Here is a 16058-nt window from a genome sequence, read left to right on the forward strand (position 1 = left end):
AGAGATAAATATATTATATTTAATTTGTTTTGTACTCGCAAGGGTTACTTTTTATTTTTATTAATGTTGTCTATGATTTAAGCACTGCTAATGATTTTTACTGATATAAAGAAAATCATTAAATAACGGAATAATGGACCGTAACTATGTTTATCGAATTATACAATTTAATGGCTAATCGAAACATTTTAAACTAAGATAAATACGATGAAGGATATACCTTGATCCTATTTTAATAGTTCTTACTGACAAGTAATGCAAAACCACCTTCGGCAAGTCGTAAAGTGTAACCAGAATTTATGACCGGACGACTGATAAATAAGACATCAATATAATTTTTCAGGTAAAACTTTGCATATTGTAATAAAAACGGAAATTAACAGTTAAATATAACTCGAGAATCTTAAATTAATTTAGTTTAACAATCTTCCTGTTAATTTAAAACATATATAAGTTACAATAACTAAAAGCATATCTAAAATAAATATTCAGATTATAGAAAATATTATAAATACACGAATAAAAAATCTGATTTAAACCTTAAATTCCATAATCATTAAAATATGTAAAAGTCAATGTAAAACAAATCACATTCAGGTGTTTACAATATTACATATAAGTTCATGTTCATAGATACCGAAAATTATACTATAATATAAATATGCTGTGGTTATAATTGTTAAATTATTGTGAATGTCTCTTCCTTCCCTTATATTTAAATTAAAGTTATGTAGAAATATGTTTTATGCTATTTTCATACAATAAACAGTGAAAACAGTAGGTTAAACAGTTATCTTGCAGCTTTCTTATTCGACATAATTAAAGTTACAGACCCTACAATTTAAATATATTATATACGTGACATTATTAACTATGTTTTATTTTATATTTATTAAATTATATTAGCACTTAACTGGACTAACTACTGGTGTTTGCAATACAATATTAAAAAACATTAAAAATGTATTAATATTACTATACAGTGATCAACTGTTATGCAGTAACATGAGATAGGCGTGGTTTTAGAGTGGAGCCCCGTTATCTTCCGATACAAGCTGGTTCACTATCGCCCGTTTATGAATACTGCTGCTCATTACGGCAGTTTTTTTTGTTTTGTATTTTTACTGTTCCACCGATAGCAGCAATAGACAGGACGCGGTTTTATCCCCTTCGTGTGTGTGTAAGGTTTTTTTGCAAGAAGAGGAACGATATCGGGCTCTACGTTTAATAATTTATGGTTCGGCCGTCCCTTAACTCGTCGGTGCGCGTGAGCACCTCATTACGATATAAGAAACTGGTAATGAAAGACTGGGATGTCTATTAAAAAATTAATAACACAATCTATGTATAATAAATGATGTTTTAAATATTTATGAATACAAAAATGGTGAAAAACTTTTACGTATTACGTATTATGAATTAATATAATATAATACTGATCGTATGTGCTAGAATAGTTGCATCATAAGTTTTTTTCTAATACTCAGATTCTTCAAGAAGAATATTTTTTGGTAACAATAATTAAATTAAACTTACATTAAAAATTATCCTTATTCTAGTAATTAGTTGTAAAAAAATGTTTGATTTAACCCGATGCTTAACAAAATCCGATGTATCTGTTTATGCTACTGTAGCAATAGTTACTAAATACGACTTCAACGCCATTAAAGAAAGATTTAACATCTAAAGGGTAACCGTGTATATGTATTATTATATTTAAACCAGCGCGTTTTAAAACACATTGTGACAGAACCAGCGCGCACAGCTTTTTATTTATATATTTAATATGCTTGGCTTAACATAATTTATTTAATAAAACTACAAGAAATTTAATATAATAACATAATCCTAATATGTTTAGGATGTAAATATTGTATGATAGGAATGTTTGACATAATTGTTTGAAATAATTTTATTGTTTTAATTTTTTATTGAACCATTATCTTCTATGTGTCTCAAAAGTCTAAATTATATGTTTTAAAGACTATTGCAAAAGTAATAAATTTAGAACAATATAAGGATAGTTATTATTTTATTTATAGTATTAACATACATAACTGACATTATAAAGGTTTGTGATTTTTCGTATCAATTATAATTAGGGGATTAAAATAGTCTATACAGGATTGCTAGAAAAAATAAATATCATTTTAATAAAAAGTTTTATTTAAATAACTTTTAAACTTTTTTTTGTATTAAAATTAAAAAATGTAATGCTCAAAGTTAGAACATATTTTTAATCAAATACACGAAACCAATGAAGTTATTTTCAAGTAAAATATTTTTTTTTAGTAATTGTTTTAAATATAAATAATTTTAATAATTACTTATTTTATTACCTTTTAATAAACATATATTCAAAAATTAATGAAAATAATAAAATATAATATATATCTATGTATAACAACATAGTACCAGTTTTTATTAAATACAACATAAAAATTTTGTATTAATAATAAATAATGTAACATAGTAAACTATCGGTTGATAGTCAAAAATAATTAAAAAAAATAAGATATAGCTGTTTTAATTATTTTTTTTAATTAAAAGTAAATAATATAATGCATAAAGTACCAAGAAATCAAATAATTAATAAAAGAAATCACTTACACGTAAAGTTATTCGCTAATAAAATATTATATTTTTAGAAATAACTTTAGATATCACTGAATTTATTATTATTCGTTTAATTGATTTTTTTTACATATTTGTAAAAAAATGAAATTAATAAAATGTATATTGCTATGTATAATAACAGTGTTATTTTTTATTAAATACAACAATATTAGTCCATACATATGTAATAATATTTTTTTTAATTTCAATATATATTATTAATAAGTTATACTTTTGGTTAATAGCAAAAAATAATTACATAAATTTATAACATTGCTAAAAACATTTCAGTCTTTAGTTTAAAAAACTAATTTTATGCAATGTACAAAAAATATTATTTTTAAAAAGGCATATATTATATTTTTTTTGTTTTCCATCGCTTCTATAATCACTGATAAATTAGGATACATACATCACAATGATCACATTTGCATTGGCAATGGAATTAGCATACAGCACGTAAGCAATAAACACATCAACGGCTCAAGTCTAAATAGTAAAATCGAAAAGACATGTGAATTGATAAAGAGCCGACATAATAGCTTGTAAAAGTAAAATTGATAAGCCGGTGAAAAAAAACCGGTTTCATGAATAACGTTTAACGCTCGATATATTTCTGTATGCTTTATATGTTTTTAATGCGCCCGTGAATATTTTTTTATTCTTACATGTGTACGATTTACATATTTCATTCTAACATAACCACTGACTTGCAAAACATAAAAATTGATTTTTCGTAACAAATCCAGAATCGATCATTAGCAAGAACATTAAGTATAAGCCGCTTATGTTATTAATAAAAAAATAATACGGGTTCTAGTCCAAAAAAAATCATGGGGTCTGATTTTTTTCTGCAAAACGACCGTGTGGAAGTCCAAAACACGGTCATTAGCTGACATTAAAAATGGAACATGTGCGAAAATCACAATATTCTGAGTATAGCGTGTACTATGGTGGCCCTTAAATATTTGATGTCCTGCCTCGAGTTGACCACGTAAAGCTGTTATTAAGTAAACCTTTGTTTGGTGAGCACAAAAGGTGAAAGGGGGTGGTATAATAATGATTTTTGTTTTGTAACGTGCCATTAATATACGTATTAAATCTATATATCGTATTTTAACAGCAGGAGTAAATTTTTATGCTAGATATGAAATTTTATTAGTGTTAATTAGATATATTTGCACTGGAAAATATAGAGTGGCTCAGGATGTGCTATGGCTCAAAATATATTTATGAACTATTTGCAAGTTTTGTTATATGATTTTTAGACCCATTGCAATTACTAATCAAATTATGTCTTTTTTGGGAATTTTTCAATATAGAAATATCAGTATTGGCTCAAACAAAATATCAATTTTATATGATGCATTTAAGTAACTATGTACGACAATGTATCTTACAAGTGTAGTATTTTCAACCTTTTTTCTCATATGGAATGCCTTTATACATGTTTAAAGAAGAAGAATGCGCCCATTTGCAATTTTAACTATAATTGTAGTTTATTCGTTAAATATAATTTGTCTGCACGCCAAACTTTCAATGTAAACAAGAGTGCAAAACTTTTTAATAAATTTACTGCTTATTAAAAAAATGTATTTTGTAGCTGTGTGTTGAATTTTGACAAATATTGGTATATATAACTGTTATATAAATGTCAAACGAACCATAAATGACAAACGCTACACGATCTATAAAGCATACATCAATTTTCCTTTTAAGAAAGAATCTTCTATTAAAGACACCTCATATATGAATTTATAAATATGCCATGTGTTAAAGCAACATTATATAGTATGTACAATAACATTCTTGCATTTTAAAATGGAGAAAAAAAATTGTGCTCTACCTTACACTTTTATCAATAAAACTAACACTACAATTGAACTTGTTGATAATATTGATTTTTTACTATTATATTGCCTATATATGTATAATATATACTACATTAATAGATAGTAATAATAATAATAAAAAACACAGAAATTTTAAAATATGCTCTGAAATTAAAAGCTTAAGATTCAATAGAAGTTTATCTTAAAGCTTTTTTAGTGGCTTAATATACGAAAATCTGTATATGCTAAATATAATATAATATAAAAATTATATACAATTTTTTTCAAGCAGTCAATATCCAACTGATTGCACTAATCATTTCAATCTGATAAGATATATTATTATTATTGATAAATAGGAAATTATCTAATTATTTTATGTACTAAATTATCGAAATGTATCTGATTGGTTGTGTGGTGGACCAATCGCAAGAATCGATTCGTCTCGGTCATATATATTTATTCTTGTTTGTCACCTGATAAGCCTTCACACCGGTCAATGTATTTGAGTGCGTGGGCAGAGTGAGAAGAAAAAAAATTCTACATAATGGATGCCCGATGACTGGTTACTTTTTTCAACAAACGCTTTTTTACGTCCTCCAATCACGGTCGAGAATCATGAATTAAATATTTTGTATTAAAGGACGAAAGGGCACGCGCCTTTTCCATCATATCCACCCGAGCTTTTGACTCAGAGCTTTCAATTTGCTAATGCAACTGAATATATTATTGACTTTTTTCGTTGAAAAAATATTATTATAATAAATCGATTACACCACATAAAATATAATTTATGGAATTAACCATTGAGAACATATTAAAATATATCAGTATGTGTTAAGAAAAAAAAATCAAAAATAAAATAAATAAACAAAAAGCTCACAATTTAGATAATTTCATTATCATATGAATTTCTTATCAGTATTTAGAGAAAAAAAAACTATTTAAAACATGTTTTTTTCGTAATTCTATAATAATTACGATATTACTTTTGATGTTTAAAATCGATTGACAATCTGTGTAACATTTCATTTTTACGTTAATATGACGTCATAATTTTTATATTATTTATTTTTAAGTGTAAAAGATAAACTTAAAGTTTAAAAATTAAAGAAAATTTCGGTAATTTCTCACTAAAAAAAAGACCAAAACGACGACAGAAATATTGGTATGATAAGAGGCTATGGAAAGTATGGACGCAAAATATGTAAAGATAAGAAGACCATATTTGTTTACAATGTTACGATTTTCAATGAATGAGATTAAATGAAAAACATTAAAACCAAATTTTGACCAATAGGAGAGCGCAAAAAACAATTATCTCTTCTCAGATATCAAAAATTCACGTCAAAAGCAGAGGTTTCTGATTGATATTATAAATTCAATGCAACATAATTTTGCCAAATAAAGCAATCAAAATGTATATTACTGATCCTATCAAATTACATCTAATATATAAAAGATAAACATTTTGCGAATCAGTGGTGTAGCAAAATTTTTAATATTATAAATCTCATTTATAATATAAATTCACCAAAAATATTTTAGGTAACATATCTGAAAATACGATAGATCTCTATAAAAATAAACTCAATATAATTATTTATAATATCATCATAGTAAGACTAATGAATGAAATAAGAGATACAAAATTATATTAGATATTTAAGAAATTCTAAACTTTCAATTATTATTATTTTAGTTAGTAGTCAATATTCTTATTATTCGAAATAAAATACAAAAAGACAATTTTTTTATAAATTTAATTTCAAGCCGAATATAACAATTTCCTGATTTTCAAAACATTTGCAAGACTCATATATAACCAATGAAAAAAATGACTTGCTTTTAGCTGTTTTTAAATTGTAAATAATACTTTATTAAAAATATTTTTTATCACAAATATAACTACAGATTTCCCCAATGCGTCATAATAGCCATTATATAAAAAATAATTACGACTTATAACAAACGTTTAAAAACACAGTTTTCATGCACACCCAAAATAGATGAGCAACATCCCACATATTTTCCAGCTTAGTTTATATAACACACAAAGACTATTTATATATGATTTAATCTGACATTCCAGACTTATAGCCATTAGAACCTACATATGTTCTACTAAAATTAAAGTTCTTTAGAAAATGTTTAAAAATATATATTCCTATCCTAAATAAAAGCTCTTAAAATATAATTGCCAAAAATGGTATAAAACCTAATTTCAGAAATATAAAATCGAATGAATAATAACATTTGACGCAATAGTGAAAAGTATGCTTCACAATAGCGTCAAATTTAATTATTTTAATTAAAATTTTATTTTGGCGACTTTTGAAGTGGTGAAAAAATTCTTAATATACAGCATAAGAGATGAAATTGCTTCTATGACAACCCAACTTCAAGTATCAATATTACTTGAAAAAACTTTTAAAATTTACAGTTCTTCATTTTTATAATATGTACCGAATACACACATACACACGCATATAATAAGCATACCACCAAATATATTATCTCGATCTATAGCCATACATCAATGCGCGAATAAAACGGAACGCCTTGAAGACGTGCGCTGTTATTACGGCGTAACGCACCACAGTGGGCGGGGGCCTGACAATAAATTCCACACTTATTTATTATACGGACCATTGTGTACACACATACACACTATCATAACCTAAACACATATATACATGAATATTTCCCCAAAAAAATATATATTAAAAAAACGTCCATCCAACCCCATTATTAACCCCTGCCCTCAAGACAACAAAGGGACAATACTGGCCAATTTCGGCTTATATCTCCCAATCAACAAAGCTGTTCTTTCGTCGTGTGTCACAATGATGTGATTCACTTCACCGATTCACTGTGCCGTAGTGAAAAATATCTTGGACGCCATTTTTCGGCATAGGTGGTCAGCACAATGATTCCGCTATTTCGCCCCGGGCGCCACCGCACGATACGGCCTCCTTCAGCTTTTTCGGGCGGAGATAATGTAATAAAATATGTACACACATGGTGAGTGTGTGTATGTGTGTGCGTAAAGGTGGTAGTCAACATTTTTATGCTTTGAATTATTTGAATACTAAATAAGGATAGGATACAAATTCGACACTCTTAAATCGTAGTGGAAATACAATACAAACGATATTTTCTTTTTATTAATGCAAATATAAATGGACAATAATAATATTTTTTTATATACCCTTCTTCATATCTAATTTTTTTTAATACTAGCATACCATATACAATGTAAAATCAAACTAATAAAAAAGAAATCTTAAGATTTAACACTTTTAAAAAATATTATCCATCAGTAAAACATAATTTATTTAATTTGAGCCCAAGTATCAATTTAATTGTTATGATATAAACAATGCTATCTTATTGTTGTATTTTATAAAAACAGCCTATTTTATTATGACGCGTGAAAATATATGCATTTTTTAATAAATAAAAAAATATGAACTACTAAAAAATTTTAAATTAGTTATTTATATACAGCCAAGTTTTATTTTATTAATAGTTTTAAACCCATAACTAACTTCACGCGTTACACATGAATAACCGTGTTATTATTTGAATATACATACATATAATATATATAATTAGAATAATTACTTGGACACTCTCAACTTTCATATTGATTTTCCATCTCTCATACATCTCAAGTTCATATTTTCATAATAAAACTAGGTTAATATAAATGTTAAAAAAACTATTATTTACCCCCCTCTCCTCCCCTTATATTATTGTAACCCCTTCTACTATATGATTTTTTAAATATGATATATTTTGGTTATGTTCAATTAAAATGTTTTTAATTTATTTATAATATTATTTAATTATTCTGAGATAAAATAAATTTAGAGTAGATAAATATATTAACAACAACCCTAATAATTTAAAAATAGTAATGATATAAATTCAATTTAAAAAATAAACATTTCTAAAATTTCAATATTAACAACGAACTTTTATTCAACTTGTGTGTATATTGTAAATCAGTAAAAACCTATACTTTCACTAAAAAAATAATTTAGACACACTCGATCTGCAACGTAAAATTTGCATTCGCAGCTCTAAACTACGTTTACGTGATTTTTTATTATTAAATCGCCAGTGTAATATCCAAGAGCGTAAACGTGGGCATTTCGGTAGCTCTCTCGTGGCCGATTATTAATTCACTACGGTCTATAATTCATATATATATACATACATCAGGCACTGCCAACCGGCGAAATTCGACACGGCTACAAACCATACGAATGTAAAGTGTTTTCCTACATCAAAGTGTTATTTTTTTACGTCGCTCTCCGACACTTTCCTGGCGCGCTAAAACACTCCACGCGTGTCGTACGAATCCGAAATGAGTTAATTATATAATTAATTACCCATGATTTTTTCGCCAAGCGACGCAAAATTGAATTATTAACAATGAGCAAACCTAATTAATTAATACGTAACACCATATATAGGTCTAATTGATATGTGAATCGTGTACCTCTTGAAGATTTAATTAAAATTCTTTCATACGTAGTTCATCTCCGCTTGAGCGGTTCACAATGATAGTTATTAACTTCATGTTACATTCGTACTTATTATATGGTTGTATGACACATATTATAATGTGTCATTTGCATGCCAAAAAATCGATTGATAGCCGCTTTCTACTGCTCCGTTAGAGTTAAATTTATAATAGCTTGTATACAACCCATGATTTGCCTCCATGTATACTATTATTGTTATGTTATAAATATATATCAAATCGAATTAACAAAAGGTGAGTAGAACTAATCTGTAATGTCGGTGTTCTTTGTAGAACAGGTGTTAAGTATAAAAGACACACAAAAGCCTCCCGCGGCGGGACTCGAATCCGTAGTCTAACGGTATCGAAAGCTGACTACCGGGCATAATGGCATTGTGCAAAAGTCATACTTTAATATTAATAATTAATATTAAAATAATGCGCGTTTTTGAAAATATTTTTTTAGACTTGCGCATCGTGAAGTGTTATATATTTATTATATTTTATATTTATATGTTTTACTTTCGATCACGCTCTATCTGCGTATATATGATTCAGAAGCAAGCGTGAAAAAAATGATGCTCTGACAGGCGAGTCCAATTGGTGGATGTGTCTTAGCGGTAATTGCATGGAGAGAGATCGCATTGACTTAGGAAAATGATTAATGATCCGCGGATCATTCGGGATAGACGAAAAAACGCATTAATAGATGCGAGACGATGAGAGGATTGAAAAACCAGATATGTTATGCTGTAAGAAACGACGACAAAGGATAATATATGAGTTTTTACTACCTCTATAAAAAAGCAATATATAAATTTTATATTTATTAACAGGCATTTTAATATAAATTGAGTTGTAAATGTAGCTTTAAATATGAAAATAAACAGTGATCTGATACAGATCAAGATAAAATAAAAGCTTTAAAGCTTAAACTTAATATGCATTAAATTAGCTATGCAAGCTTACCAAGATCTAACGAAGCGTGCATCAAGTTAACATAACCATAAAAAAGCGATCTAATATTTAACGAAAATCACTCAACATTTTTAATTATCGATTATCATAAAAAAGTATTAGTGCGCATGCGAGTATACGCGTGTATATGTATATTTCTCATTACGAAACGAAGAAATATTAAAAAACAGATCGTATCGATACGCCACTGCATGTCATTGGCGTCACGCGCCAATTTTTAATTTACGGACGAACAAAAACACCCACCGAAGGCGTGAGTGTGCTATAAGTTAATTTCGCTTTTGTAAAACAATAATAAATAAATAATAATTTATGAAAAAATATTGACATTACAATGACGTCAACGTTTTACACCTGTCGTCGTAAAACGTCGTCGAAGGAGTAACCGGCCGTTGCGAGTAATTAACCTTTTCGACCTGCCGAAACCGTGGTTTTTACGACGTTTTTGCGCGAGTTGTGTCGTTTTAAAATTTATTACTTTTGCGATAAAAGTGGTAATGCGAGTGTTGGCTTATTAGGGAAATAATCACTGATTAAATTTATTTTAAAAATCATCCTAAAATAAAAATAAATAAATCATTATTAAAAAACACAAATTAAACTTTGAGTTACCAAAAGCTTTGCATTATTCACTAACTCGATATAGAAATCACAGTCAGTAAATACAATATTTGGGTTACAGCCCTATTATTCACCACGTAAGTCAAAACACGTGTATTTTTTACACTTTTATGTAATATTTATTCAGCTAATTTATTTCATTTATGTAATATTTGACACTTTTTATATTTTGAACAATTTCATTTAACTTTACTATGGTGAACGGTATCAACTATCAAAATCTATCAATAATTTAGAATAAAGTTGTGCGTTTACTGAAAATATTTTTTTAGAAAACCTTTTATTTATAAAATAAAAATGTAGAGATCAATAAAATATTTTACTATCAGAATTACCTATAAAATGAAATGAATGAATCATCACAACAACACTCCAAAATCAAAAAAATAATCAGTGAAACTCAATATTTTTCGTTAATATTCGTAAATAAGAATAAACTGGAAATATTTTGGCTACACCCCAATAAATTAGCCTCGCAAGTTAAAACACAATTTCATCAGACTTAACATTATTGCTATAATGGATATATTACTATTTTTATTTGCTATTCTATTTTTCAGTAGAAGGTTTTTGCCAACTTTTCCTCGATCCAAACACTTAAGGAAAAAGCCTATACAAGGCACTTAAATTTAATTATATATCAATTGCACCTGCAAATAATATTATGTTAAATAAAGAAATTTTTCGTTTTTTTTATAATAATACACAATGCGAAAAAATAAATTTTCGAAATCATAAGAATTTCAGACATATCTGTAACTTCGTATTGGATTTTTAGGAATTTTCATCATTCATTTATTTTGAGTTTTTGTAATGAAAATATTTATAGTGAATATAATCGTAAAAAATCGATAATAAGTTCCAGGAAATATCGCGTAAATCGAGGCATAGAATAAAATTTCTAATAAAACGATCGAATAGTATTCTCGTGTACTTTTTAACGTTTCTTTAAAAATTTAGCGACATGCGTGCGCTACAAAAAGCAACTAAGGAAAACGCATGAGCAGTAGGAGAGGTTTCAGATGTAGGTTAAGTGCAACAAAAGGGAGTAAGCCATTAATACATACGTTGATACATAGCATCGCTACATGTGTAGAAGCAAATATATTTGATTTAAAGTATTTATTCGCGTTAAACGAGTACCGCTGTGTATTGTGACTTCCTGAATTTGATTATTGACAAGACATAATTTACAGTTATAACAAATCATTACTTTTTTTAAACTGTTGAAATGGGTGTAACGATTATTATCCTTATAGAAAATCGAGCGATTCTACTGTTCTCACAAGATAAGCATAAAACTACCGAATGTTAATTTTTGAAAAACATTCGATAAACATGACCATGTTTAAAAAATATTTGATGAACACCAAAAAAAGCATGAATGAAATGAGCCAAAGAGTAAAATAAATTTATTTGTGTGAGTGGAGTGGACTATGTTCGATTTTGCATAATCTGTGCAAAATCAAGATAAATAAATGATTTTGGGGTGCACCTTATATTCCGGAATGGAAGGTATTTACTACATTGACTGAAAAGTGAGAACCATGTATTATAAAATAGTCCAGATTTTTGCCTATCAATGGAAAAGCATGTGGGCAAACATTTCGGCTGTAACATCATGTCATCATACGAAAAATGTTAGTAATTTTTTTTCTATTAATTGCATCAAAGTAGTAAAGATAAGAATAAAAACTATATTAAAATATTATAAATTGTACGGAAAATTGTGGAATTAAATCCTTTGCCTGGTCCTTGAATAGTCTTAAATTAAACCGATAAAATATATATTAACTATAATTTTTTTTTAAAATTGCACAACTTCACAATCAAACAAATAACTATAAAGATGAGCAAATGAATATATCATGACGAGTTAGACCACAAACTCATTAAATCTTTTTTAGTGTATTAGCAGTATTAAAGGCCCAAGGAGGTCCAATAAAATATGTAATATTTATAAAGTATGGGGAATATAAGCATTTATTGAATATATACCATATTTTAAATTATTTACGAAATATGACGATATTTTTTTCACTAAAATAATACACCAAATGACATTTTATTTGTTCTTAATTACAACTTGAGCTTAAAGTTGATGAAATTATTTCCAAAATAAATATAGTAATTTCACAATAACTTATTCAGCTTACTATTTTTTGCTAATATATGTAAAGCAGTGTATGGAATGCTTTTGTTAAATGCTGCTAAACAGATTTTTCATACATATTTAGAATATTATTATTTTTAATTTTAAATATTTTTTATTGCAGGTAAAATAATATATAATAGTTGCTGATACTGCTATTGTTAATTTATTTAGAAAAATAAATAATTTTAAATTTTGGATCATAGATGTGTGACACAAAATCTGCGACTAATACATGATTAAAAATTATGTAGGTAGAGTTACTTTATTTGCTACATTAAAATGCCTGTTTTTAAATAAATATAACTAACAGCAAAGCTTAATTACTTATCTTATATATTATTACAAATTGGGTTTCAAAAATCTATAATTAAGGTATAAGGCATCAAGTTTTGTATATGACGTAAATATTTTTGATAGATATTCAATATATGCTTTTTTAAATATCATTGCTACATAAACCTAATACAATTCTGTATTGAAAAGGCTTATATATATTTTGTAATGTTAGATTATAAATTATGTAGAAGAGCGTATCACAAAATATTATAAATAAACATACCTGAGTTTGCGTAAGTCCTAAGCTCGCCGCTAATTCTGCTCTTTCGGGTAACGCTAAATACTGCGTTCTTTGGAAACGTCTATTTAACTGTTGTAGTTGTAGTGAACTGTATATGGTGCGTGGTTTTCTCATTTTCTTCCCTTTGCCATTTACTCGTAACGAACTCTCTTCTCCGATGCTGCATTTTTCTATAAAATAAATTAAAACACAAATTAAAATATTACAGTACAGCTAAACAACACACTTATCAATTGTGGCAGTAGACGGTAGTAGGCAGGCTATATTGAATTTTCAAACAGGCATAATTACAGGTGTGTGCGAGTTCTTAAATATCGATTAGGGGAACACTCGACTAACCATATAATTCACACGAAACAATTCGACGGCGTTGAAATGTGCGCCATTGTTCCAGTTGTTCAAGGCCGACGAATGTGTATATGTGTGTTCATGTTTCGAAATCGCATTTTTTTCTCGTTTTTGTACGTAACATTCCAAAAAAATCGAAGGCGAGATGATGTCCGATAGGAAAATCGGTCCCTAGAGGTGCAACGGTAGAAATCGAAAAATCTCCCTAAAAGAGCTCTAATCTATCTATCTCTTACACGTTATTATTATTATTTAGAGCTTCGAAGAATCTCCCTCGGAAGGACGAACAAGTCGCCGAAGGCGAACGATCCTATCTTCAAAATTAAACTCGAATATGCAGCTAATAAAATTGAGATAAAAACTTCATTGTAATAAAAATCGAATTTTTATACATTTTTTTAACTCTGACTTTTATCACATACGCGAGTACATAAATATTTTGTTGTTTTTTTGTATATGTATATTATTTTTATATATATTTTTTGGACCGGCCGGCTATTGTGTTCGGGGCGGGGCCGCTATAATGTTTCAAGGGCCGAAATGGTGACGCACAAAATAATTAATAAATTAATCATACACAAGTATATCTGATATGTGAAGAAAAATATTTTTTTATATAATAAATCAACTGTTTCAGTAAGGGCTCAGCTCGTACAATTAATGCTAATGCTGACCTGTGACATATCATAAATGTGATTTATAGGGTCTGACCTCTAAGCACCAAGAGTGGTGATAGTTGATTCTGTATTGAAATTTACGTAATAATCGCAGCAGCGACTACCAGTCGCACGCTTTTCAATAAATACCAGCTCTAATAATATGTAATAATAAATAATAATACAATTTTAAATACGCGTATATAATTATATTTTATATATTCACGATACGTCCCATAAGACAATATGGTTGTGGAGATTCTTAACTTAATAAACAGTCAAAGCGTCGGTTAAAGTGTATCTACAATATCTACATTTGTTTTATTTGATTAATTTAATTGAATGCTATATATAATAATAAAATTGTATGTAAAAGTTTGTTGCACATTGTTACATAAAAAAACATTAGAATGTGATAAATAAGATCAACAACTTCTTAGTAAATAGTGAAACACTAGACTAAAATCAAAGCTGTAAATCAGTGAAATGTATTTATTCATAGATTATTATTACAGCTTAAAATCAATAAATGTCTATTATATATATTTGTATAAATATTCATCACGATTATATGTGAGATTAGGAAAATCTAGGAAAACATACTCTTTGTTGATCAATCGGAAATATAATTATATATTAATCACAAATTCTGATTTCTTAGATACAGTACAAATATGGGATTTTAAGTATTTTAGGTATTAAATACCGACTTGTACCACTACTCTATCGTTCTAGAATTTAAATTAATTAACAATAAAAAAGGAGCTTGATTTCAACCACTCATACTATTTTTTTATTTTTTTATAATAAACTGTATTTATACTATTTTTTTATAATATATTGTTACTCATGCGTAAAATGTAAAGCTAAGCTTTTTCTATTGGTTTTCATTTTAATTTGATTGTATTGCATTTTAATAAGGTTTGTTGCAAATTAAGCAAATAAAACCAATGACATCAATAATAGGTGCTGTCAAATACAATTGAATTATTGATTGTAACAATTATAGTTTACTTTATAATATTTCTACGTATTTTATACTGCATTTTGGTTATCCTTATATCATTCTTTTACTCACATTGTCTTTAAATTATGTGAGGCATGAAGAGCGCAGCATAACCATGAACTCTATAAATGATTTATTAACGTTAGTACAATTTAAAATATAAAAATATTGATAGACGGGTAGTTAAATTGTGTCTTTGCCATGCTTTATGGTAATAAATATGGCGTTGTTCGGTAATCGCTGTTGAGCTCGGTTGTCAACTTTTTCATGTTTTATATCAATATTGTTATGAACAGGCAAAATATAGAAAAACAACATTTTTTATCATATGTTTTTACTGATACCTATGATAAAAAGATAAATTAAAAAATCGTTTTATAATCGACGAACCTTATGCCAAGAAGTTATGCTGAAAAATTAAGTAATGTGTCATTGGATAAGTAACTCTTTTCTGAGTTGAGCAGATGCTATGTTGAAAAATAAATATCGAATTGTAAATCTAATAGTCTAGACTTTGTATCTCAAGTTTTAAAATAATACAACAATAGATTTTAAATTAAATAAAATATATAGATACCGTGAGGTTAGATCCGAGATAATAATATTATATTTTATACTATTTATGCATTTTAAAGAGACATTCAGTGCGTCATCGCCTATCATAATCGTCTAGTACGTATAAGAAATTTACGACTCATCGTTAACGACGATAATCGGCAAATAATTGAAGCGAAG

The 16058-nt window shown here is 27.5% G+C and overlaps 1 protein-coding gene across 5 annotated transcripts in view; it reads right to left on the reverse strand.

Annotated features, from left to right (window-relative positions):
• Positions 1–16058, reverse strand: part of LOC148236727 (homeotic protein distal-less-like) — a 103576-nt gene that overhangs the window by 55527 nt on the left and 31991 nt on the right. For all 5 annotated transcript variants that reach the window (XM_088183065.1, XM_088183066.1, XM_088183069.1 and 2 more), the window contains exon 3: positions 13296–13483. In XM_088183065.1, the coding sequence (XP_088039191.1) occupies positions 13296–13483 (188 nt within the window). The remainder of the gene's footprint in view (positions 1–13295; positions 13484–16058) is intronic.

This window comes from Plectrocnemia conspersa, unplaced genomic scaffold (assembly GCF_051122295.1).
Source record: "Plectrocnemia conspersa isolate PC_06_02 unplaced genomic scaffold, ASM5112229v1 ptg000003l, whole genome shotgun sequence".
Lineage (NCBI taxonomy): Eukaryota > Metazoa > Arthropoda > Insecta > Trichoptera > Polycentropodidae > Plectrocnemia > Plectrocnemia conspersa.